Below are 23,409 nucleotides of genomic sequence, written 5' to 3'. Positions count from 1 at the left end.
TGTGTGTGTGTGTGTGTACGTCCCTTTCAGGCCCTGTAAGAAAAAGGGAAACCTAAGGATGCTGGAGCAGAACAATGGATTTCTCCTTTTCTTTCATGCAACGGATCATGGGAAACACAATTCAGCAACCCCCCCAGCTCATTGACTCCGCCAACATCCGCCAGGAGGACGTGTACGATGCCGTCAGCGACCCTGGCGATGACGCCAGCGGCCCCCCCTCCTACGAGGCGGCCCTGGAGCCCGGCTTCACCTACCCTCACGAAGACATGCCGGTGGTCGCCAACGGCTACCCAGCTGCCGTGGGCGCGTACGACCCGCAGGCCAAGTTCTCTGCGCTGTACTCGCAGTTCCCCAACGGCTCGGCCAACGGCTACAACGCAATCCGCGGCTACGAGCACGGCATGCTGCTCGGGGAAGGGACGACGGTCCTGAGACCGCCGGTGGTGCAGGAGAAGCCGCCGACGCACCTGTCTTCGCCCCCGCTGCCCCCTCCCCCTCCCCACCCGAGCCTTCATCTCCACCAGCCCCAGCATCACCACCATCCTCATCCTCACCTTCAGCACACCCAGAACGTGCCTCTGATGCCCACCCAGCTCCACCAGCACCACCCCCTCCACCACCATCCACCCCCTCCACCTCTCCTGGCCTCCGTCTTGCCCCCAGCTCCCTCCTTACAGCTGTCCTCCTCCTCCCCCCCTCTCCTCTCCACCCACGACAGCAACAGCAGCAGCGGCGGCGGGGGCGGAGGATCCGCCGCCTCCAGTCCCCTCCAGCCCGGCGGCGGCGGCGGCGGCGGCGTCGTCCTGCCCAAGAAGACCAACTCTCCCGAGATCAAGCTCAAGATCATCAAGACGTACCAGAACGGGCGCGAGCTCTTCGAGTCGGCGCTGTGCGGCGACCTGCTGCAGGAGTTCCAGTCGGGCGAGGCCTCGCGCCGGCGCCACGAGCAGAAGAAGGAGAAGAGGAAACGGAGGAGCGGGCGCCAGAGCCTCCTCGCCGAGCACGACGACGAGGCCCCACCGTTCGCCAAGGCAACGGTAGGAGGATGTGGAGGAGGAGGAGGAGGAGGAGGAGGAGGGAGGGTAGGAGCCCCCGAGGTGACCGTCACCACTCCCCCTCTGGAGAGACGTGTCGTCGCATCAAAGGACGAACCGCTGGCACGGATCATCAGAAGCCCCAAAGCAGAGGCGAAGGAACAGAAAGTTAGTTTTCCCCCTCACTTTTCCCTTCAAAGTTAGGGATTTTTTTAGTTTTAAGCAAGCACCGGGAGGCTCGGCTGTCCAGAGGTGATCTGAAGGCTGTGTAATGAGCTTCTCTTTGATGCAGCTTACGTCTGTGTGCTGCTTTGTTTATGCCTTACTGAGTAGAAATGGCAGGAATTCACCTGCTCCCACTCATTCAGTTACATCTGCAAGCATAAGCTGAAGAGCTTAATGCTGCAGCCACAATGGCACAATCTGCCTGCAGTTATTGCGTTATGTCACATTAGCTGGTGACAATTGAGCATGTTTTGTTCATACCTGCAGTGCTTTCATGTCTATTGTTCATTGCCAGTGCATTTGACACTTCTTCTGCGTCTCTTAAGACTCTGCTGGCTTCCTCTCTCGCTGTCCGCAGATGCACCTGGGTGTAGTCCTTTAAGTCCTTTAAGACTGTGAGGCTTTGGCTGATCATCGTAAGCTGTGTTGACAAACCCGTGTGTGTTTATCCCGTTTAAGCAGATTGAGAAGCACTTTCCCACTGTCATCACTGGCACTGGCTGCTGTAAGGAGTTTGATATCGGGGACCTGGTGTGGGCCAAGGTGGGCACCTACCCCTGGTGGCCCTGCATGGTGTCCTGCGACCCTCAGATCAAGGTCCACACGCGCATCAACACTCGAGGTTAGACACCGGCCTGTACTGTGTATAATATGGTGTATGTGGTTGCTGTTGTTATTCATTGTTAAGTCTTGTGTGTGTTTGTACCAGAGGTGCATTCAAATTCGCTAATTCGTCTAATTTTTCTGACAGATATTGCAATTGTGATTTGATTTGCGGCATCATTTTTTTAAAGTCAAGTTTCAGTTCAATATCCATGCTTGAAGAAGAAAATCTCTGAATTTTTAAATCATGCTTCTTTGGCAAGGCCAGCACTACTTGTGGTTCTCTTTATTGTGTATATTTTTTGTCTATGTTGCTTTTTAAAAAGTTGGTACATGTTCATTGTGTTGCTTTGGGAAGAAGCAAAGTACTCCCAAATAATCAGAGTTGTGAGCCGCGCAATTAATGGCAGCCATCGCCATTTGCTAATTGCATTAGTTCAAGTTGCGATTGCAATAAAAAAAATCGATTAATCTTTCAGCCTTAGACACCAGCAAGGCACCCGAACGTTCTTCCAGTTGAGTGCAGCTATTGCAGTGAATTGTTTACTGATGGTGATGATGAGTGTGTTGCACAGTTATAACAATAGGTGCTATAATAATTGCTAGATGTGCATTTCCTGAAGGAAATCCAAGTGCTTGCAAAGCAAAAGTATAAGGGAGACATAAAAGAGAGGCAACGGAAGAGAGTGAATGGAGTGTAGAACTGGGAAGATGATGATGAGGACTGATAGACTGATAGTAAGTTAGAAAGGAGAGCGGGTAGGGTAGGGAGAGAGGGAGCAAAATGTTTGGCTTTATATTTTGGAGTTAGAAAAAAAGGCATGATGGAGGAAGAGGGGTAGACGGGATGTGGAATACAGATAGTGAAGAGAGTGACTGATACCTTTGCAGGAGAGAGGGAGAGAGAGAGAGAGAGGGAGAGAGAGAGGGGGAGAAAGAGAGGGAGAGTGAGTGAGTGAGTAGAGAGAAGAAGTAGTAATAGTAAAAGAGTGGTAATCTGCAAAAACTGCTCATCTAATCGAGTGTTATTAATCTTACATCAAAATTTAAAAAAATCTATTTGGTATTGTTTTCAGTATAAAGACTAACTTACTTAGCGCTTTCTCATAAACTCATTTGGCTTCATTTAAGAAGGGTCTGACTTATTTTAAGATGTCTCATCCAGAAAACAAGTAAATTTCACTGCCAGCGCGTTGAGCAAATTTGTCTTGATAAGACTCCTGAAAATATGTCAAACTATTCTTTAATTAAGTCAAAATGATCTTTCGAGAGAGCACTAGGTAAGACTCCTCATTCCAAAAACAATACCAAATAGAGTTTTTGATATTATAAAAAAGGTTTTATTATTTGTAGTGTACATAGCAGGATGCCCTAGTCAGATGGCCTTCAGATTATTTGTCATTGCTGGGTGACTAGTCATATTTTAATCAGAATGTTCTTATTTGAATTTCCCCTGGGGTGGGGAGGGGGTGGAACTGTAGTCATTTGCCAGTGTTACCCCTGCTTGATTCAAATAAAAAAATTCACACCCTCTCTGGCTTAGCCTATACCGACGGAGTAATCTCGTTGGAGATTCTTGTGTTGCGTCCTACAACCTCCTACTATTGATTTTCAATTGTAAGAAATTGATTGTAACAGGACAACAAACATTTTCTTTCTCTGCTACTTTCATGCAGAAGTGCTATCCCTGTGTTGAACGTTAGCCTTTTTCCACCAACGGGCAACCAGCTCCGTTCCCGTTCGCAAACCAACGTTTTAAAAGTTCAGAGCATTTTGACCAAATAAAAGCTGGTTCAAAACGTGGCACTTTGGTTCAGAATTTGAACCAGAATTTGTTTCCCCTTGTGAACCTGAGTGGGCATGTCACTCTGCCGTTAAGAGGGGAGAAGGCTAAAAGCATGAGTTTCCATCTGTATCAGCTGTTGCCATGAGTAAGCAACTAGTCAACTAGCATTACACTCCACGTTAACTAGAATTTTAAACAGCTAATTTCTGCTGTTTTTGTGGGACAACTGTTCATATCATTCTCCCGTTTATGCATGTCATTAACTTTTGTGTCGCATGCAACACCCATTATTGATGACGCATCTTTGGTTCTGTTAAAAACTGGTGGAAATGTGGGCTGCTTCACTAGATCAGTGGTTCCCAACCTGGGGTCCGGGGACCCAAATAGGGGCCGCCAGAGATTGCAGGGGGTCAATACAATGTTGCCTGGGCTGAGGTTGTGAGATTGCTAAAATTATATTTGCGCACATTTAATGTATAAAATCCCATTAACACACCCAGATGGATAATTAAAACTCTGTATTATCCAAATTAAAACATGTTTTTGTTCCACATTTAAATACATGCAGCTATTTATGACCTCTGACCTCTAAACTTGCATAAGGGGGCCCTGGCTTGACTTAGACACAGGCAAGGGGGCCTTCAAGGTAAAAAGATTGAGAAACGCTGCACTAGATAGCACAAAGGCTCAAAGAATTCGGAATGAAACCGGTTTGAGAACGGGTTCTTTGTTGGTGGAAAAACGCCTTGAGTCTGTTGTAAGCGTCCTATAAGCTGGGCTGCTGGAAGATTGTGCTGTTCATAAGATACAAGGCAGACAACATCAGTCTGTGGAATTGGCTTTCAATAAATCAAGAAGGAAATTGAGCTTGAGACTCTTGAGTGTGTGAGTTTCTGTTTTCTCATCAAGACCGCTGCTGCTGTTCCCTCAGGTCATCGGGAGTACCACGTGCAGTTCTTCGGCAGTGTTCCAGAGCGGGCCTGGATTCACGAGAAGAGGGTGGTCCAGTACCAGGGCCAGGCCCAGTTTGAGGAGCTCCAGGCGGACACGCTCCGCAAGAGCACCAACCCCATCGAGAGACAGAAGGTACCGACGAGAGACCACGTGGTGTCCAAATACATGCCTGAATCATCGGAGGTGTTTTAACATCTCTGGGTTTAGATGGATCTTGTCTTGATCGTAAAAAAGAGATTGAAAACGCAGATCCCACAGGAAATATCTTCCTATTGCTGTTAAGCTAACAGTTAAGACTACCATGGGGCATATCTGATATCTATATAATATATATCTAATATATTAAGCACTTATTATTTAATAAGTGCATATTATATATTAAATGTAGTGTGCCTCTAGTACACAAACATGCATGCAGAAACATTTTCATTTTTACCTCTTCATTTGACTGACACTTTCATCCAAAGTGACTTATGTGACATATGGCATATCTTACAGGGGGCAGTGTACCCAAAGCAACACCGTAACCTTAGCTACTATGTTGCCACTGGCCATATCAACACAATGCATATTAACTATTAAAGGAAAATTCCGGTGATTTTTCACATAGATCTCTCTGTTGGTACTATGGTGTCATCGAGTACTGTTGGTAGAATGGTTTGTTTTTTTTTGTTTTGTTTTTTTCGTACTGACAGTACTCAGTAAATTAGTCAACAGAAGATGTATGTGAAAAATTGGCGGAATTCTCCTTTAATATTATAAATAGTATTAATGTTAACTATTACTCTAACCCCCCCCCCCCCCACTCGCTCACTCTCCCTCTCTCTTCTTCTGCACCCCCCCCCCCACCGTCTCTCAATACATTTCAATTCAATAAGCTTTATTGGCATGAATGTAACATTTTACAGTGTTGCCATAGCATTCCATACTACAATAATAATAATAATAATAATAATAATAATAATAATAATGATGATGATAAATTATAGATTATAGAGATTATAAATAATCTCTCCAGCTGTTGAAGCCTCAGTCTCAGTGTTGCCATAGCATTCCATACGATGATGATGATGATGATGATGATGATAAATATTATAAATAATCTCTCCAGCTGTTGAAGCCTCAGTCTCAGCGGGAGCGTAGCCAGTGGGAGGTGGGCGTGGGTCACGCCGAGGCGGCCCTGTTGATGACCAACGAGGAGCGCAACGAGAGCTACACCTTCATCTACGTGGACAAGGAGCCCGGCGGAACACCACCCGGCACCGCCGGCTCTGCCACCGCCTCCACCTCCACCTCCACCTCCATCTCCGCCGGGCGACCGCGCAAGGTTGGCAAACCGGAACGCAAGGTCCGGCGCTCCCGCAGCGGACCCGTGGAGCGAGAGAGGGAGGGAGGAGGAGGTGGTGCAGGAGGCGCTGGAGGCGCAGGAGGCGCAGGAGGCGCAGGAGGTGGAGGAGGTCCAGGGGGAGGCCCTCGGCGACAGCAGCCCCGCAGGCAGTGCAGCATGACGAGCGGAGAGGAGCAGTCCTCCCCCAGCCGCAGACGCAGCGACGGGGACGAGGAGGAGGAGGAGGAGGAAGAGGAAGAGGAGGAAGACAACGAGGAGGAGGGGACGGAGTCCGGCGGCGTGCGACGCGGCCCGCGCCTCAGGGGCTCTCCCCCCGCGCAGAGCGGCAGCAGCCCGGCGACGGCCTCGGGAGTGACCGGCGCGTCGTCCTCGTCGTCCCCGGCGCCGGTCAAGACGGCGTGGAAGACGGCGGCGGCCCGGAAGCTTCTGCCGCTCTCCATCACCATGAAGAAGCTCAACGTGGAGATCATCAAGTGCGACTGGCAGCTGCCCAAAGAGAAACTGCTGCTGCCGCCCAAGCAGGTGGCCAAGGAGGAGGAGGAGGAGGAAGAGGAGGAGGAGGAAGAGGGAGAGGGGAGGCGCGGGGAGCAGATGCCCTCTCCAGAGGTGAGGGGGGGCGAACTGGGGCACACCTCTGGGGCACTTGACCTTTATTGTCTCCTTAGAATTGTAAGGTTATATCTGACATTTTGTCAAAATTGAGTTACTGCCATGTTATTCTGTGTCACCTTAAGAAGGTGAGGTGAGGTGGTTCTTGTAGTTGTATGCATTTTTGGACATTATGTCTAAAGAGGTTTGTTCCGCTTATCAGTTCAACTCTATGACTGATATCCTAAGACTTAATATCTCAGAATTGCTCATAATGTAGATAGAACCTTATAATTCTAAGTGGACAATATACTGTATACTGTACTTTTGAAGGCCTGTTGATCCATTTGAATCCATTGTCAGTCAGTCTGTTGTGACAACTTGTGAGTTGATGTGGGTAGGTGTGAGTGTTAAGGTGTGGTGCAGTTTTGTGTGGTATGTGTGGTAAGTGTGGTAAGTGTGTTGGAGTTGTGCTACATCATGCTTAGAGGGTTTCTTAACCGTCAGACAAAAACATTACACTGTTGGTGGTTTCGTTTCTCTCCCAAAGGCTATTGGTGTTTGTGTCTGTGCTGTGTGTGTGCTGTGTGTGTGCGGTGTGTGTGCTGTGTGTGTGCTGTGTGTGTGCTGTGTCTGTGCTGTGTGTGTGCTGTGTGTGTGTTGTTTGTGTGTTGTGTGTGTGTGTGTGCTGGGGCTGACCATTGTGTGTATGTTGGGGCTGACCATTGTGTGTATGTTGGGGCTGACCATTGTGTGTGTGTGTTGGGGCTGACCATTGTGTGTGTGTGTGTTGGGGCTGACCACTGTGTGTGTGGTGTTCACTCCTAGACTTCTCCACAGGGCTCCAGTGACAAGGCCGAGATTCTGTCCAGTGAAGAGGAGAGGGAGCCGTCACCTTGTGACTGGACCAGCAACCAGGAGAGCGGCAAACACACACCGACCCCTGAGCACTCGTCAGGTACACACACACACACACACACACACACACCCCTGAGCACTCGTCAGATGTACACACACACACACGCGCGCAAATACACACACACGCAAATACACACCGCTGCGCACTCGTCAGGTACACACACACCACTGAGCACTCGTCAGGTACACACACACACACACACACACACACACACACACATACACGCAAATACACACACACACCACTGAGCACTCGTCAGGTACACACACACCACTGAGCACTCGTCAGGTACACACACACACACACACACACACACACACACACATACATACACGCAAATACACACACACACCACTGAGCACTCGTCAGGTACACACACACACACGTGCAAATACACACCACTGAGCACTCGTCAGGTACACACACACACCGCTGAGCACTCGTCAGGTACACACACACACACACACACACACACACACACACACACTACTGAGCACTCTTCTGTGTACACATACACAGAGCAGAGCACTGAGTTGCTGCTGTTGCAGTCGCGTGCTCTGTAAACTTGATCACTGCACGGTTAAGACATGCAGCAAAGTGCCTTCATCTCAAGTCTCCATATAAAATGCATGAAGAGCTCAGAGAATTAGGCCATAGTAGTTTGAGTTTGTCCAAAACCAGGTTCGATGAGTTCTGTCTGTCTGCTGACAGGGAAGACACTGGGCTTGTATTCTTGTTTTGGATATGGGAGTGGATGATGCATGTTTTTATGAGAGTAATTTGCTTTAATCCATTCAAGTGATGTTGGTGGTGAACAGTTGTAACTGTTTTTGTGTTTGTGTGTGTGTTTGTGTGTGTGTGTGTGTGTGTGTGTGTGTGTGTGTGTGTGTGTGTGTGTGTGTGTGTGTGTGTGTGTGTGTGTGTGTGTGTGTGTGTGTGTGTGTGTGTGTGTGTGTGTGTGTGTGTGTGTGTGTGTGTGTGTGTGTGTGTGTGTGTGTGTGTGTGTGTGTGTGTGTGTGTGTGTGTACGCGCAGGTCCACTAGAGAGGAAACTGCAGCGCAGATGTGTGAGAAGTCGCTCTGAGTCGGAGAAGAGTGTGGAGCCGGTCCCAAAGAAGAAAGTCAAAAAGGAGCAGGTACAGTAAATAACCCCTCCTGAACACTCACCTGTCTACCTCAGACCCACCTTTTAGAAATCTGTTTACCTCAGTCTTAAGGCCAGTTCAAACATAAGATCCGCGATGAGACGAGCTGCAACATTCTAAAAACCAGCAACTTCCTGCAACAATGTGTTCTAAAACTGGGGTTTAGACCACTGCAACAACATTAAAACGGCAACAATGTTACCATAACAACAGTATAGGCGTGAGGACAAGATAGACATTTTTAGCCAACGTCACAATAGCTCCGTGCAAAAGTATTCTAAAACTCTGCAACTAAGATTTGACATGTTGAATGTTTAGCGACGGCTTGAAACTGCTTGCAACTGCTTGCAACTTTTGATTCACACCGCCGCAACTGCTCTCCGCAACCGTCTCAGACCGTCGCGAATCTTCGGTTTGAACTGGCCTTTAAACATCAGGTAAAACAATCCCTCCTGAACATTCAGATCCAAATGGGCCTGCATCTCAGGCTGGACGCCTTCACATTTTTCTATCCTGCTTCCGTTACAAATCTGCGGGGACCAATCTCAAACGGTTTTATCCATCTGGCGCACCCAGATTATTAGTCTGTTTTGTTGTAGGACTATCCAAATGCGTGCAAAGTCATTTGAACTGTGCCCATTGATCACACTTCTTCTGCAGTAGAAAATACAAAGCAGACTCCCCAGATTAATGTTCAGTCTTAAAATATTTGGCTTGGTCTGGTGATATCCACGCTAAGAAACCTGTCTACCTCAGTCTTCGACATCAGGTAAAAATTACTCGTCCATCTTCAGACTCCGACTTCGTATAAAAACCTCAGTCTCAATCATTATTCAGAAATGATTATAAATGCTTCATAAAGCACAAATAGATCATCTTGGATTCGTTCCTGTATCCCCCATACCCATAATAGCACTTCATAGATTCAGGCTAAAGATGGACCCCTAGGTTGTTGTCTAACTAACAAAAAATTAGATCCACCAAGCTGCACCAAGCAGTTACTGTAGCACCAGTCAGTTGCTCTTCACATCCTCGTGCTCCCACAAAGGTATAGCATCCCTCTCAACACACACACACACACACACACACACACACACACACACAGAGACACACACTTTCCGGCCAGCTGCTGTGCTGCGTGTCTCTGCATCCTAGAGCCTGTTTGTGTGTGTGTGTGCGGGAGAAAGAGAATGTTTTAACGGAGTCAGTGACTAAAGAAGCCATTCTTAGTCAATGATTAACAGGCTGCTTTAAAATCTTCCATACACATTGCCGCTTCAGCTAGAAATAGCTATTCCATGACTACTGGGAGGATTGAACTCATGGCCTGTTGTGGCTTTTTCACCAACAGAGAGGTTGTGAATCAAACCACACCGTCCTCTGTCCAACTCCTCAGTCAGGTCAAACGGTTGAGTTATTGCCGAAGCATATAAGAACTGCTCCATGGTTTAGAGTGACGAAACACAGTGACAGATAGTATTTAGATGAGGACATGATGTTGGCCATGTGGATCTATCACCACAGTGGAGAACTGTCAGGCAGTGTCTGTTTTTAATTTTTTAATAGAATAAAGAATTATTTTCTCTTATTCTGCTATGCAAGGCCTCTCTTAGACTCTCATAATGAAGGAATGTGCTTACAGAACTCCTTAACACACACACACACACAAAATTAACACAATTAGTGGAAAAAGGGCAAAACATTAAGACTACTGAGAACAGAACTTGTTTTGTCATTTTTTTGTGTCGTGTTAACACTTCTGGCCACTTAAAAGAAGAGACCTGCAGTGTATGGCTACTATGCGTGATTTCTCAGGCACAAACTCACCCTGCTGTGTGACATGGCCTATTTCTCACCATGACTGTTACTGACTCACACCAACCGCTGGTGTAAAGACAGTCTTAGTGCAGCTAGTAGGTTGTCCCCCCCCCCCCCCCAGCGGATTCCTCTGTAATGTTTATTTAACATTCCTCTGTAGGCAGAGACTGCGCCTCAGATGGATTTGAAGACTGGGTTCCAGAAAGGTAATGTGTAATTGTGTGTTATTATTTGTTTTGTATTGTTATTTTCCCTCTCCGGCACTTTTGAAGGGCTGATTCTGTTTGTCAGACCGCTGTAGGCCCCAGACCTTTGACTGTGGTTATTACACTATTCCCATATTAACACAGTTAAGGGCCGTCCACACCAATAACAACAACTATACGAGACGTGAAGAACGATATCGTTGGGGATCACTTTCAGACCGATTTTGAGAACAATAAAAAGCTAACAGCCAATCAGAATCCATTACATTTAGCCATCACATTCAGAAGATGAGGAGAGACTTTCCTTATCGTTGGTCAGTGTGATCGTTATGGTTATGGTTGTAGTTATCGTTAACCTTCTTGGTGTGAATGCCGCTTTAAGCTAGTTGGTTGATTAATGAGGTTGTAAATATCAACAGCGTTAGCAGATAGCGCTTCAGAAGCGTAATGTCTTGGCCAAGTTGAATGGTGCAGGGTGAGTAAGTTAGAGAGCAGAAATGGCTTACAGAGCACCACTCTGCAGAGACGGTAGAGCAGAGCTACACAGGGAAAGGATTCTCTGAGCCACCAGCTGATTGGTCAGGGTGACCCAATAAGCCCCGCCCTCACACCCACAGGAGCCAGTGAGATCTCGGACTCCTGCAAGCCGCTGAAGAAACGCAGTCGAGCGTCAACCGACGTGGAGATGGCGAGCTCGCTCTACCGTGACACATCGGACTCCGACTCCCGAGGACTCAATGACCCACAGGTACGACATGGGATGAACAGGATGTGATGTCATGGCAAACAGGAACTGACTTGTACAGTTCAGTACAGTACAGTACACACATACACCCTTGTGCAAATGAATCAAAACAAAGCATGAAGAATGAGACGAGAGGACCATTCTTTCAGAATGCAAAGATCATTGTCAGAAGAGGGGAGTGACGCCCTGAGACAATGTGTGTTTACACTGGGAAAGTAAAAGTTGGGGTGACTGATAAAACTGGCACCCACACCATATTCGGGCCCAAGAGACCACAGGGACCCCGGTTACGAGTCCGACCCTGGTCATTTCCCGATCCTATTCCATCTCTCTCCCACTCACTTCCTGTCAGTCTCTTACTGTTCTGTTGAAATAAATGCAAAAAAGGTGACAACAACAGCAACAACAACAACAAAGACAGTCACAAGATAAGTGACCCACTTAAGTAGAGATTGAAATAGATCAGGTCTTTCTTAGATCTTTGCACAAGAGTGTGGGTTAGATCCCACTCATTCTGAACTGGCAGACCTTTGTCACTGAGAACTCACAAAACTAAGACGAGGGGGTAAGACAGAGAATTGGGACTGGACTGTAAAGGGGAAGGGGTAAGACAAAGACAGAGAATTGGGACTGGGCTTTGAAGGGGGAAGTAAAGAACGATACAGTGTTGTCTGTGTATTGCACAATATAGGCCTGTGTTGCAATGCTCATAGTCCAGAGCCTCAGCGTCACCGTCGCCACTCCAAAATATCTTCTTCATATCTGATGCGTCAGGCAGAAAGGAGATCATTCCAATGTTCAAACGGACTCGAACCCGTCTGTTCACCACAACGCTGGCAGGAGCTGATAAGCTGAGCGGAGATGGCCTTATATTCAGAGAGATGTCAGCAGTCCAGTCCAGTCCTATTTGTTTTCCTCGGCTTTCAGAAGCTTAACTCAAAATAAATAGTCTGGTCCACAGCCTTAAAACGACTCAGACACAGGCCACAGTGCACTATGGGTTGTGAAATCAGAAGGAGAATACAGAGTGTGCTTTCAGAAAGTTTGACAATTGTGTGTGTGCATGTTTGCATGTCTGCGTGTGTTCTGTGCGTGTTTGTGTGTGTGTGTTTGTGCGTCCCCTGGAGCAGATGGGTTTTGGGAAGCGCTCTGACAGCCCCACCAATCTGGATGCGGACGGGTCCGACTCCCAGTCGGTGGACTCCAACCTGTCTGGACAGGGCGGCAGCTCGTCCAAGAGGGAGAACGTCTGCCAGGTGGGCCCTCCAGCACATTTCCTGCATGATTTCAGCCCGATTTTCAGCCCGATTTTGCCACGATTGTGTCGTGGACGGATGTAAAATTTCCACTGTCCTGTCCAAATATGAGAAGTTGAGACGACGCTTGAGGGAAGAAGCGTCTTGTAATTTGACATACCCAACGGCCCACGATTTATTGTCTGCGGCGTTCCACGACGTTTCGACCAAAAAGTCCAAAAGCATTTCAGAATTTTGGGGGAATCTCCTACGAACCCCCATCTTGATTCTGACAATGTGACCACACGCGACTGCAAGGCTACGATAGATGATCTTGTAATGTGGCTAGTCTTTCGACCAAGACGTGTCGAGATGTTGTGGTTCTCTGATCGCCCAGTCTGACATGTACAGGCCATTACTGGCCACTGGCCACAGGTCTCTTTTAAATAACACCTTAACGTTGTTTACTGCCCTTGGGTGGTAGAGGAACCCCTTTTTTGCCTCAACATTCAAACATATTATGATGGTACATAAACTCATAACATGACGCACGGCACATCTGCCTTTGCGATTACCGACACAGCAACGTTCTAGTTTTGGGTAGGAAACTGCCCCCCTCCATCTGAAATCGAAACGCAAAAGAGCTGCTCTGCCACAGAAATTCTGCGGCGCCACAGAAAACCTTTTTTTTACAGACGGCTGTCGGTTCCCTCAATCTACTATATCAGAGTTCTGTTCATGCTTAGTTGCAAACGAAGCATATTTCCTTTCTTTAGTGTTGCGCTTTTCAACTGCAGGAGGACCCGAGATCAAATACTGTCAAGGGTTCTTTTCAGATGCTGGGAGATTGTTGCTGGTTTGTCTCTGGGATGATGGGAGTCTGCTGACCTCAGCTGATGTGTCATATCATATGTTACTGACGTGGTTGATTTGTCATATGTTACTGATGTGTTTATGTCAGGGGTTGCATCTGGACGTCTGAATGTCTGTACGTCTGATCTTACTGATATTACTCATGCTAATCTGATCTTACTGATATTATTCTGCTGATTTTCTGCTGTTTCTGACGTGTGTGTGTGTGTGTGTGTGTGTGTGTTTGCGTGTCCACGGCAGAAATGTGAGTCCTTTGGTGACTCTCTGGTGTGCTGCGAGGGCGAGTGCAACAGACTCATGCACCCAGAATGCCTTGGGGCCGGCTCGGAGGGGGAGCCCATCTGCCACGAGTGTAAAACAGGTGGGCCTGACCCGTGATGTGCACCGTGATGACGTCTGGTGTATCTGATATCTTTATTAATCAGTAGAGCAGTCAAACATTCTAATCCCATTCACTTGTTGTTGTGTGTGTTGTAATACTATAAAGCTCAATTATTCTCTCTGTCTCTCTCTTTCTTTCTTTCTCTCTTTCTCTTTCTCTATCTGTGTCTCTCTATCTCTCACACTCTTTCTCTCTCTTCCTCTCTCTCTCTCTCTCTCTATCTCTCTCTCTCTCTCTCTCTCTCTTCCCCCCCCCCCCGCCTCTCTCTCCTGCTCCCTGCCGTAGGTTCGCACGCGTGTTTCTCCTGTAAGGTGGCGGAGGGAGATGTACGGAGGTGCGCGGTGCCCGGCTGCAGCCGCTTCTACCACGAGGCCTGTGCCAGGAAGTACCCGGGCACCGCCGTGGACCCGCGCGGGCTGCAGTGCCCCCAGCACAGCTGCGCCACCTGCTGTCTCGAGAGGGACCTGCAGAAAGCCAGTACAGGTGAGCACGCTCTTATTGCCAGTACAGGTGAGCACGCTCTTATTGCCAGTACAGGTGAGCACGCTCTTATTGCCAGTACAGGTGAGCACGCTCTTATTGCCAGTACAGGTGGGCACACGATGAGAGCCAGTACAGGTGGGCACGCTATGAGAGCCAGTACAGGTCAGCATTCAGTTAGAGCCAGTACAGGTGGGCATTCAGTTAGAGCTAGTACAGCTGAGGACGCTCTGAGACCTAGTCCAGGTGGACACGCTCTTATTCCCAGGACAGGTGGGCATGTTCTGAGAGTTACAGTGGTACAGGTCAGCATATGGTTAGAGCTAGTGCAGGTGGGCTTGCTCTCAGGGGCAGTAAAGGTGGGCATGCTCTTGGGGTCAGGGCTCTCCAGGTGTCTTGGAAGCAGTGCCATGTGTTTTCTTTTGGTTTTTTGGGGGGGTTTTTTTGTTTTTTTTCTGTCTCATCATCTGATGTAGCTCTCTAACGTTCTATGATCTCTTCCTTCTCTCCTCCGATATCCTCCATCTCTCTTTCGCTCTCTCTCCCTCTCTCTTATTCTCTCCATCTCCCCCTCTCTCTCTCTCTCTCTCTCTCTCTACCTCTCTCTCTACCTCCCCCCCCCCACCCCTCCAGGCCGTCTGATGCGTTGTCTCCGCTGCCCGGTGGCCTATCACACAGGAGACGGCTGCGTGGCGGCCGGCTGCGTGATGGTCACTCCGCACCTCATCGTGTGCAGCAACCACTCGAGCGCCCGGCGGAATGGCCACCTCTGCTCACCGGTAAACGTAGGCTGGTGTTTCCTCTGTGCTCGAGGTAAGAGCGCCCCCCCTCTCATGCCACCCCCCCCACACACACACGTTCACCAACAGCACCCGTGTTTGTTAAAAGATGTCTCGTACAGTGCAAGTATTCTTTTTTTAAAGCCCTTACAGAATAAGTGTTTATCGAGCCACACTTTATAGAGAAGTACTTCATTAAAAGTGTGCACACATGAGGTCTGCCATATCAGTGGTTGTCATGGTTATGTTGTAAGCAATGCAGCATAGTCTGCGTCAGTCATTATGATACCATATTTACCATGTAATAATCCTTTTGTCTCCTACCTCAACATCTGTGCTTAGAGATTAAGTGATTGTTAAGTGATGCATTCTTAGGTTTTTGTTCTGTTTTGGAGTCGAGAGACTTTGCTTTCTAACACTCACTCTTCAGTGAAGCGCTGCACAGAGGCGTGTGTGTGTGTGTGTGTGCGTGTGTGTGTGTGTTAATGTACGTGCGTGTCTGGTCAGAGTAACCTGTATGAGTTGTGACTTGTAGGGCTATTCGTGCTTAACCTCAAAGCTAACGTGTGTGTTAGTGCTCACATCCTGTCCCCCCCCTTTTTAGAGAAGATCTCCTGTAGTCCTCTAACACCACTCACTCTGTGTGTGTGTGTGTGTGAGAGAGAAAGGTGTGTGTGTGTGTGAGCTGTGTGTGTGTGAGAAAGCTGTGTGTGTGTGTGTGTGTGTGTGTGTGAAAGCTGTGTGTGTGTGTTAGTGTGAGAAAGATGTGTGTGTGTGTGAGAGCAAGCGAGTGTGTGTGTGAGAGAGAGAGAGAGAGAGAGAGAGAGAGAGAGAGAAAGGTGTGTGTGTGTGTGTGTGAGAGAAAGAGAGCAAGCGAGAGTGTGTGTGTGTGAGCATGTGCGTATGAGTGTGTGTGTGTGAGAGAGCGAGTGCTCACCCTAACGACTCAGTGGCTCTGTTGCCTCCTCACTACATACACAGATGTGAAACGGTCATTCTTGACTTTTGTTTAAGACTAACCCTCAATTTCTTCCCTGTTTCTCTCCTACAAGATCCAGTCGTTGTTGTTGTTTGTGTTTGTTTTCTCTTTCCTGGTTGTTTACTCTTCTGACACATTGTCATCACTAATATCAATAGCAATGCAGCAGTTGCCCTTTGACCAAGCATCTATCCAGTGCTCTGAATTGCAGTAATTGCTTTTAACAGAGACTTATCTTATTTATTTCTAGATTTCCTGATTGTAGACTTCAAATGTAGATGTAGTTGATCTTATTGGATTGCACAGTAGTTGGTCGATTGTAGACTAGATGATCCGATTGGACCGTAGAGCTCTTGATTGTGACGTCATCTTTAGGTTTGCGTGGGCATGGGAAGCTTCTCTGTGCATTCGGTTTCTCAGTATTCATAGCCGCTGAAGTGTACTGAGAAATGACAATGACGATTCTACTGCTAACTTCAAAGAGTTGCTTCATTCGCGTGATCAGATCGCAGGGTGATGCAATCTGTTGCCTTGAATATGAAAGAACTTGGTATATATAATCAGGCGGAGAGGAATCTTATCAGTTAAAATCATCACACAATATTTTTTTTCAATCTTATTCAAAATGGCTTCTTTTACCTCTCTTTTATGTAATAATTTGTTGAATCGACCTAATGAATACTCACCCACCACTAGTTAGCTATTCTAAGTAATGCTAATATTGCTAGTTATGAGCCAACAGAGCTTGCTGCTCTAGTGCACCAAATGTATGGAAAATCATGAGGTGTAAGCCATTGTAATAATCGTATATCATGAATAGGCTATAGTATTGTAGATTACACTATGATGCTCACTAATCGTAAATCATGAATAGGCTAATAGTATTGTAGAATACACTATGACGCTCGCTAATCGTAAATCATGACTAGGCTATTAGTGTTGTAGAATACACTATGATGCTCGCTAGCTTCTGAGAGCAGCAGAAGGTCCCCAAGCCTACACCGCTCTCGTCATTTCACGGGTCATCCTCCTTTTTCTTTGTCTGTGTTTCTGTGATATTGATTTCTTTTTCAACTGTGTGTCTTGACGTGAGTGGTGTGTGTGTGTGTGTGTGTGCCTGTGTGAGTGCGTGATTGAATGTCCGTGTGTGTGTGTGTTCGTTTTCTGTAATCACAGGTAGTTTCCCCCTGCATCTCACCTCTCTTCCTGTTTGTCTTGTCCTGTGTAGGCCTTGTAGTGCACGACCTCACTGACCGCATATTAAGCTCATATACCTTTAAGTCTCACTTCCTTCTGACTGAGTCAAATCGTGCTGAGTTGATGACATTACCTATGATTCCTTCTTCTTCGTCAGCTACCCAAAAGAATATTGGCAAAGGTAAACTCATGTTTTCCAGTTTGCTGTTCATAATGAGCCCCCCCACCCCCTTTTTTCTGCTGCTTTTTGCTCGATCAATCATTTATGTGCTTGAAGTTTTTTTGTTTTGTTTTTGTTTTGCTTTTGCCTCCTCTTGTTTATGTTTGTGTTAATCCTGTCTGGCACCTGACTCGGGTTCAGATCTGGTGCTTATCCAGTTACCCCCCAACACTACACACACACACACACACACACACACACACACACACACACAGTGTGTCTCTCCTGAGTTAATGGCTGTTTGGGTGATTTGGTTTTGATTCTGATTTAGACTTCCAGTAACAAAACCAATTTTGCAGTAAGGTGCTCAAATTTAGGTGCCTGTGCTGTGAGGCACACACACGCGCACACACACACACAGACACACACACACACACACACACACACACACACACATACACACATACACACACTCTCAGCCATTGAAAGGCCACACTCCTACACATGCACACATGTATCTTCAGAGTGAGTCAGTGGCTGGGCTCCTCTGCGTGTGTATGTGTGTGTGTGTGTGTGTGTGTCCTCGCTGTCTCTGCTGCCTTTCACCGTAATCCTGCGGTTGCTTCCCTGCGTCACGCTTGACCCTCCCCCCTTCCACTCCCCCCAACACACACACACCACACACCACACACACACACACACATGCAGGTACACACTCGTCTCCCAGCTTGCTCTGAAATAATGACTTCGCTCGTGCTTCCAATTTCTCACCTCATGCTTTTCCGATTGTCGCTGATTCCGTTAGGCATCGTACGACTCGAAATCCTCAAACTCAAACCCTGTGCATCCTGCAGTTAGGGTTTTAGTGTGTTTTGGATGGTGTTTTGGATTACCGTTGCCTAATGGCCCACACAGAGTTCATATCCAGATTGAAAAATGATTGGCAGATCATGTGACGAATGGACACTTACAAGTTAAAACGATGATCTTTTTGAGAAGGATTGACGAGGCAAACAGATTTGCTTACCTGATAAGTGATAACAAATCATCTTCATAAATGTGTTGTTTTATTCAGCGGTCATATCGCCATTGATATCGTAAGCCTGTATGAGAACGCCATCCAAAATGTGACTAGATGAGTGTGTTGTTCTGGGTGGGAGACAGTGAGTGCTCACTGTCCTTGACACAAACACCCCAATTTCATATACACACACTACACGCACACCACACACACACACACACCCTGGGAAGCCCGCATGCTTTGGAATGGTGGCACTTATCTGTGGTGATTTCTGGCCTTCCGTCTCCCACCATGCACTTGGCTTTGCCTCCCCCCCCCCCCCCCCCCCTCAACCAACCAATCAAACCAAACAATCCAATCCAAACCAAACCAATCCCTGCCCCCCTGACGGCACATTCAGCAAAACGTATCCCGAGGCAGAGCCCAAAAAGCACGTCAGTTTTTCCGCGTGTGGCAGAGGAAGCAGTCGTGGCAGGTGACTGCGACGGCGATGGCGAAAACAGATGTGGGGTGCGGGGCCGCTCTGCTCCTCCGCTCTGTGCCACTCTCGGAGGCCCGTGCGTGCCGAAGGAAGGAGAGGACCCCCTGGGGGGATTCGCTTTTCGCTTGTCTGAAGTATTTATGGCGCGAGAGAGTTCACGACCTCGCCTCCTCCTCCTCCTCGCCTGTCTGCCGAGGGATACGTTTTGAAGAATGTCGCCCCCTGCTGTTTGGACGAAGACTTGCACGTAATAACCCTTTGTGCTCCTGTGCCGTGTGCCTGTGTGTGTCATTGTATGTGTGTGTGTGTGTGTGCGTGTGTGTGTGATAAGGAGGAAGACTTCTGTGTTGCGAGGGCTGTCCGGCAGCCTTCCACCCGGAGTGTCTGAACGTGGAGATGCCGGAGGGGGTGTGGCTCTGCAGCGAGTGCAGAACGGGCAAGAAGCCGCACTACAAGCAGATCGTCTGGGTCAAGCTGGGCAATTACCGGTGAGTACCGCTCACATGGGCAATCAGGCATGCACCTGCAAAAAGATTTGTTAAGGAGGAGCATCCTTCATCAGAGGCCGCTTCTGGGAATCCAGAAAACACGAGGGGGGGTGGGTAAAATTATCCATTTATGCAGAGCAGAGCTCCATTGAAGTCTATGGCCTCTGCTCTGCCTAAAGGGGGGTTTGGCAACCCCCCCTCGTGCGATTTGGGTTCTCGGAAGTGGCTTCTGATGAAATATCTTGCTCCGCCTTAACAATCTTTGACCCAACAGCATGGGCGTCGAGTGGGACGGAAGTGGCTCCCGGAAGTGGCTTCCATAACCCTTTGCTGTTCCCCTAGTGTGGGTTCTACCCTAACCCTGCACTGTTCCCCGGTTCTACCCTAACCCTGCACTGTTCCCCGGTGTGGGTCCTACCCTAACCCTGCGCTGTTCTCCCGGTTCTACCCTAACCCTGCACTGTTCCCCGGTGTGGGTCCTACCCTAACCCTGCACTGTTCCCCGGTGTGGGTTCTACCCTAACCCTGCGCTGTTCCCCGGCTCTCCCTGGGCAGGTGGTGGCCGGCTGAGATCTGCAACCCCCGCCTGGTGCCGACCAACATCCAGACGCTGAAGCATGACGTGGGCGACTTCCCCGTCTTCTTCTTCGGTTCCCACGACTACTACTGGAGCAACCAGGGCAGAGTGTTCCCCTACGTGGAGAGCGACAGGAACTTCGCCGAGGGCCAGGTTGGCATCAACAAGACCTTCAAGAAAGGTGAGGTCTGCTGCACGTGGAACATGTTGTCATGAATGAATTCATTTATGTTTTTATGGTGGGTTTTTTGTGTGTTATGTTCTCATGAATGATTTTTTAATGTTTTTTTTTATTTCATTATTATTGTTTTTTTTAATAATTGAGAAGTCTTTTAGTGTAACTTAAGGCGCTCTAAGCGATGCTGGGTAACGTCACTTCTGTTGACGTTCAAATAGAACAGAGAGCTAGCTTGCTATTTCCTCCCCCCCCCTCCCTCCTGTGCAACTCTCCTAAACGCGCATATCATCGGTGATTTGCTGGAACAGTTTGTTTTTATGTTTTTATGGCCCGTTTTTGGAGCCTGGGTATATCTGGTAGCACATGACCGAAACCTCACCTAGTGAGGATCAGTGTAAACATTTGCTCGTATGTTTGAGTGTGTGTGTACATATCTGTGTTTTATGTTTATATTATGTAGCCTATTGCATGTACTCCTCTGCACCATACTATGGAAGGTAAAGTGTGTGTGTGTGTGTGTGCGTGTGTGTGTGTTCAGCGCTGGAGGAGGCTGCCAGGAGGTTTCAGGAGCTGAGGGCGCAGAGGGAAACTAAAGAGGCCCTGGAACAGGAGCGCAACTCCCGAAGACCCCCACCTTACAAACTCATCAAGGTAACGTCACACACACACGCATGCACTCACTCAAATAGACCCCCACCTTACAAACTCATCAAGGTAACGTAACACACACACACACACACACACACACAGAGACCCCCACCTTACAAACTTATCAAGGTAGCACTCACACAGACCTCTACCCTACACTTTCATCAATGTAACACTCAACACACACACACACACACACACACACACACACACAGACCCTTCACACAACAAACACACACACAAACCTTACAAACTCTTTAAGGTCACAAGACACACGCGCGCACACACACACACACACACACACACACACCACACACACACCACACACACCACACACACACACACACACATACACATACACATACTGACCTCTGTCCTACAAATTACTCAACATACACATACTGTACACACACACACACACACACAGACCTATAACCTCCACGTCCCTCTCCACCCTCCAGTCCAACAAGCCGGTGGGGAAGGTGCAGCTGCACGTGGCCGACCTGTCGGAGATCCCGCGCTGTAACTGCCGTCCGGCGGACGAGCGGCCGTGCAGCCAGGACTCGCAGTGCCTGAACCGCATGCTGCAGTACGAGTGCCACCCGCAGGTGTGCCCGGCCGCCGACCGCTGCCACAACCAGAGCTTCTCCCGACGCCACTACCCCGTCACCGAGGTCATCAAGACCCACGACCGCGGCTGGGGACTCAAGACCAAACAGGACCTCAAGAAGGTCAGTCCGTCCGTCAGCCAGCCAACCAAGTCAAGTCAAGTCAAGTCAAGTCACTTTTATTTCTTTAGCACATTTAAATACAACAGCAGTTGACCCAAAGCGCTTTACAATTAGAAGAAGTCAGATTTGGGCAGGACAGTTGATATAAGGGGGCCCAATCAGTCAGTCCATCAGTCAGCCAGTCAATCTACCATTTCCTCAGAACTTCAGTTTCAGTTTCAATTTCAATTTTTCTTGTAAGGGACAATGTGCCATTAAAACATAAGTGTGACCATTTGATGCATTGCACCAGAGTTAGCCTTAGGCTAGTTTACATCTGCAGTCACACAGGAAGTACAAATACAACAGTTTTCCACTTGATGTGGTGCAGCATGTTTTTATCAGCTTACTTGGACTGTTTTTTATGTCATGTTTTTGATTTATTTTATTTTCAATTTCGCTGTGCTCATTGTTTAACTGGGCCAGATTATAGCACAGAGGCTAATTTGCATCTGTATTCTGTAGCCAGGATTTGATTTTGATGTTGATATTGATAGTTACCGGTTCTGGTATCATTTAAATTAATGTTCATGTGAGGGACTCATATTTACACTTTGTTTAAAAGAGAAGTTTCCTTATGACATTGCATTTTGTATTGTATTGTAAAAAGACATCAGTTGACATGCTAGCAATGCGAGGGTTTGTCAATGCTAATTCTGCTGTTCTTGGTGTTTTTTAAGGCTGGTGTTTGTTTTGCATGCATTTTCAGTTAGATGCTAGTTAGTTCATTCTCAACCAGCAGCCCTTACTGCTGCTGACAGGATCTGACAAATCTTCAAATAATATTGTGTCTGTGTGTCTGTGTGTGTGTGTGTGTGTTCAGGGGGATTTTGTGATGGAGTATGTCGGGGAGCTAATCGACTCCGAGGAGTGCCGTCAGCGAATCCGCCTTGCCCACGAGAACCATGTGGCCAACTTCTACATGCTCACACTCACCAAGGCAAGCCTCTCTTTCTTTCACTCCCAGGAAGCGAGTAGCGTCACTGATAAAGCTTCTTCAGAATCTAATCTCACCCACCAAGACACCCACAGCTTCTCTTTCCTGCCCAGCCAGCACAGCAGAGAGGAGTGTAGTTTCCGCATCAGGAGGACCATAGGATATTTTTACCCATCAACAGCAACAACAATGGCTTACATTTATATAGCACTTCATTAAGGCACCCAGAGTTTACAGTGAAGAACACATCCTTCTGGCGTCGTACTTCTTACATTACAGTGAACTGATAGAGAAAGGTTGTCCTCATTGTGAGAATGTCATTAGAATCCACCCAACCTTTTCTCAATACATGCACCCTAGAAATCACTACAAAGATTTTTCCCAGCGCCTCTGACGTGTGTGTGTGTGTGTGTGTGTCCTCTGTGGTGCTACAGGATCGGGTGATCGATGCCGGACCCAAGGGGAACGTCGCACGCTTCATGAACCACAGCTGCAGCCCCAACTGCGAGACGCAGAAGTGGACAGTGAACGGAGAAGTGCGGATCGGCCTGTTCACGCTCTGCGACGTCCCCGCAGGTCAGGAGAGCGAGCGCGCATGTGTGTGTCCATACCAAAGTTACCGCACTTGAGCCACTAGTCTCGAGCGCAACGTTAAGTGCTTGAATCTGTAGTGCGTTCCACTATCGAAGGCTGTTGTTGTACTGGATATACTCTCAGTACACACATAACTGTTTGACTGGGCTTTGATTCCTGAGGTAAGGACAAATTCGTGAACATTTACAAACAGATTTCTTTTTGCCTTGAGTTTTTGGCAAACGTTCGCAAATGGTGTGAGGAAGTAGTTCTCCACAAAC

General features: G+C 47.9%; 1 protein-coding gene across 1 annotated transcript in view; it reads left to right on the top strand.

Annotated features, from left to right (window-relative positions):
* nsd3 (nuclear receptor binding SET domain protein 3) overlaps positions 1-23,409 on the top strand; it is a 33,956-nt gene that overhangs the window by 1,599 nt on the left and 8,948 nt on the right. The window contains exons 2-20 of the mRNA XM_062554098.1: positions 31-1,202; positions 1,722-1,881; positions 4,580-4,734; positions 5,714-6,556; positions 7,367-7,496; positions 8,492-8,592; positions 10,580-10,625; positions 11,243-11,373; positions 12,501-12,626; positions 13,719-13,839; positions 14,146-14,343; positions 14,974-15,153; positions 17,327-17,476; positions 19,289-19,445; positions 20,001-20,203; positions 20,739-20,851; positions 21,310-21,579; positions 22,442-22,558; positions 22,990-23,131. Of these exons, the coding sequence (XP_062410082.1) occupies positions 75-1,202; positions 1,722-1,881; positions 4,580-4,734; positions 5,714-6,556; positions 7,367-7,496; positions 8,492-8,592; positions 10,580-10,625; positions 11,243-11,373; positions 12,501-12,626; positions 13,719-13,839; positions 14,146-14,343; positions 14,974-15,153; positions 17,327-17,476; positions 19,289-19,445; positions 20,001-20,203; positions 20,739-20,851; positions 21,310-21,579; positions 22,442-22,558; positions 22,990-23,131 (4,471 nt within the window). The 5' untranslated portion in view covers positions 31-74. The remainder of the gene's footprint in view (positions 1-30; positions 1,203-1,721; positions 1,882-4,579; positions 4,735-5,713; positions 6,557-7,366; positions 7,497-8,491; positions 8,593-10,579; positions 10,626-11,242; positions 11,374-12,500; positions 12,627-13,718; positions 13,840-14,145; positions 14,344-14,973; positions 15,154-17,326; positions 17,477-19,288; positions 19,446-20,000; positions 20,204-20,738; positions 20,852-21,309; positions 21,580-22,441; positions 22,559-22,989; positions 23,132-23,409) is intronic.

This window comes from Sardina pilchardus, chromosome 14, assembly GCF_963854185.1.
Source record: "Sardina pilchardus chromosome 14, fSarPil1.1, whole genome shotgun sequence".
In the NCBI taxonomy this organism is placed as follows: Eukaryota; Metazoa; Chordata; class Actinopteri; order Clupeiformes; family Clupeidae; genus Sardina; species Sardina pilchardus.
The sequence above is the reverse complement of the archived record's forward strand: the minus strand, read 5'-3'. Positions and strand labels throughout refer to the sequence as shown.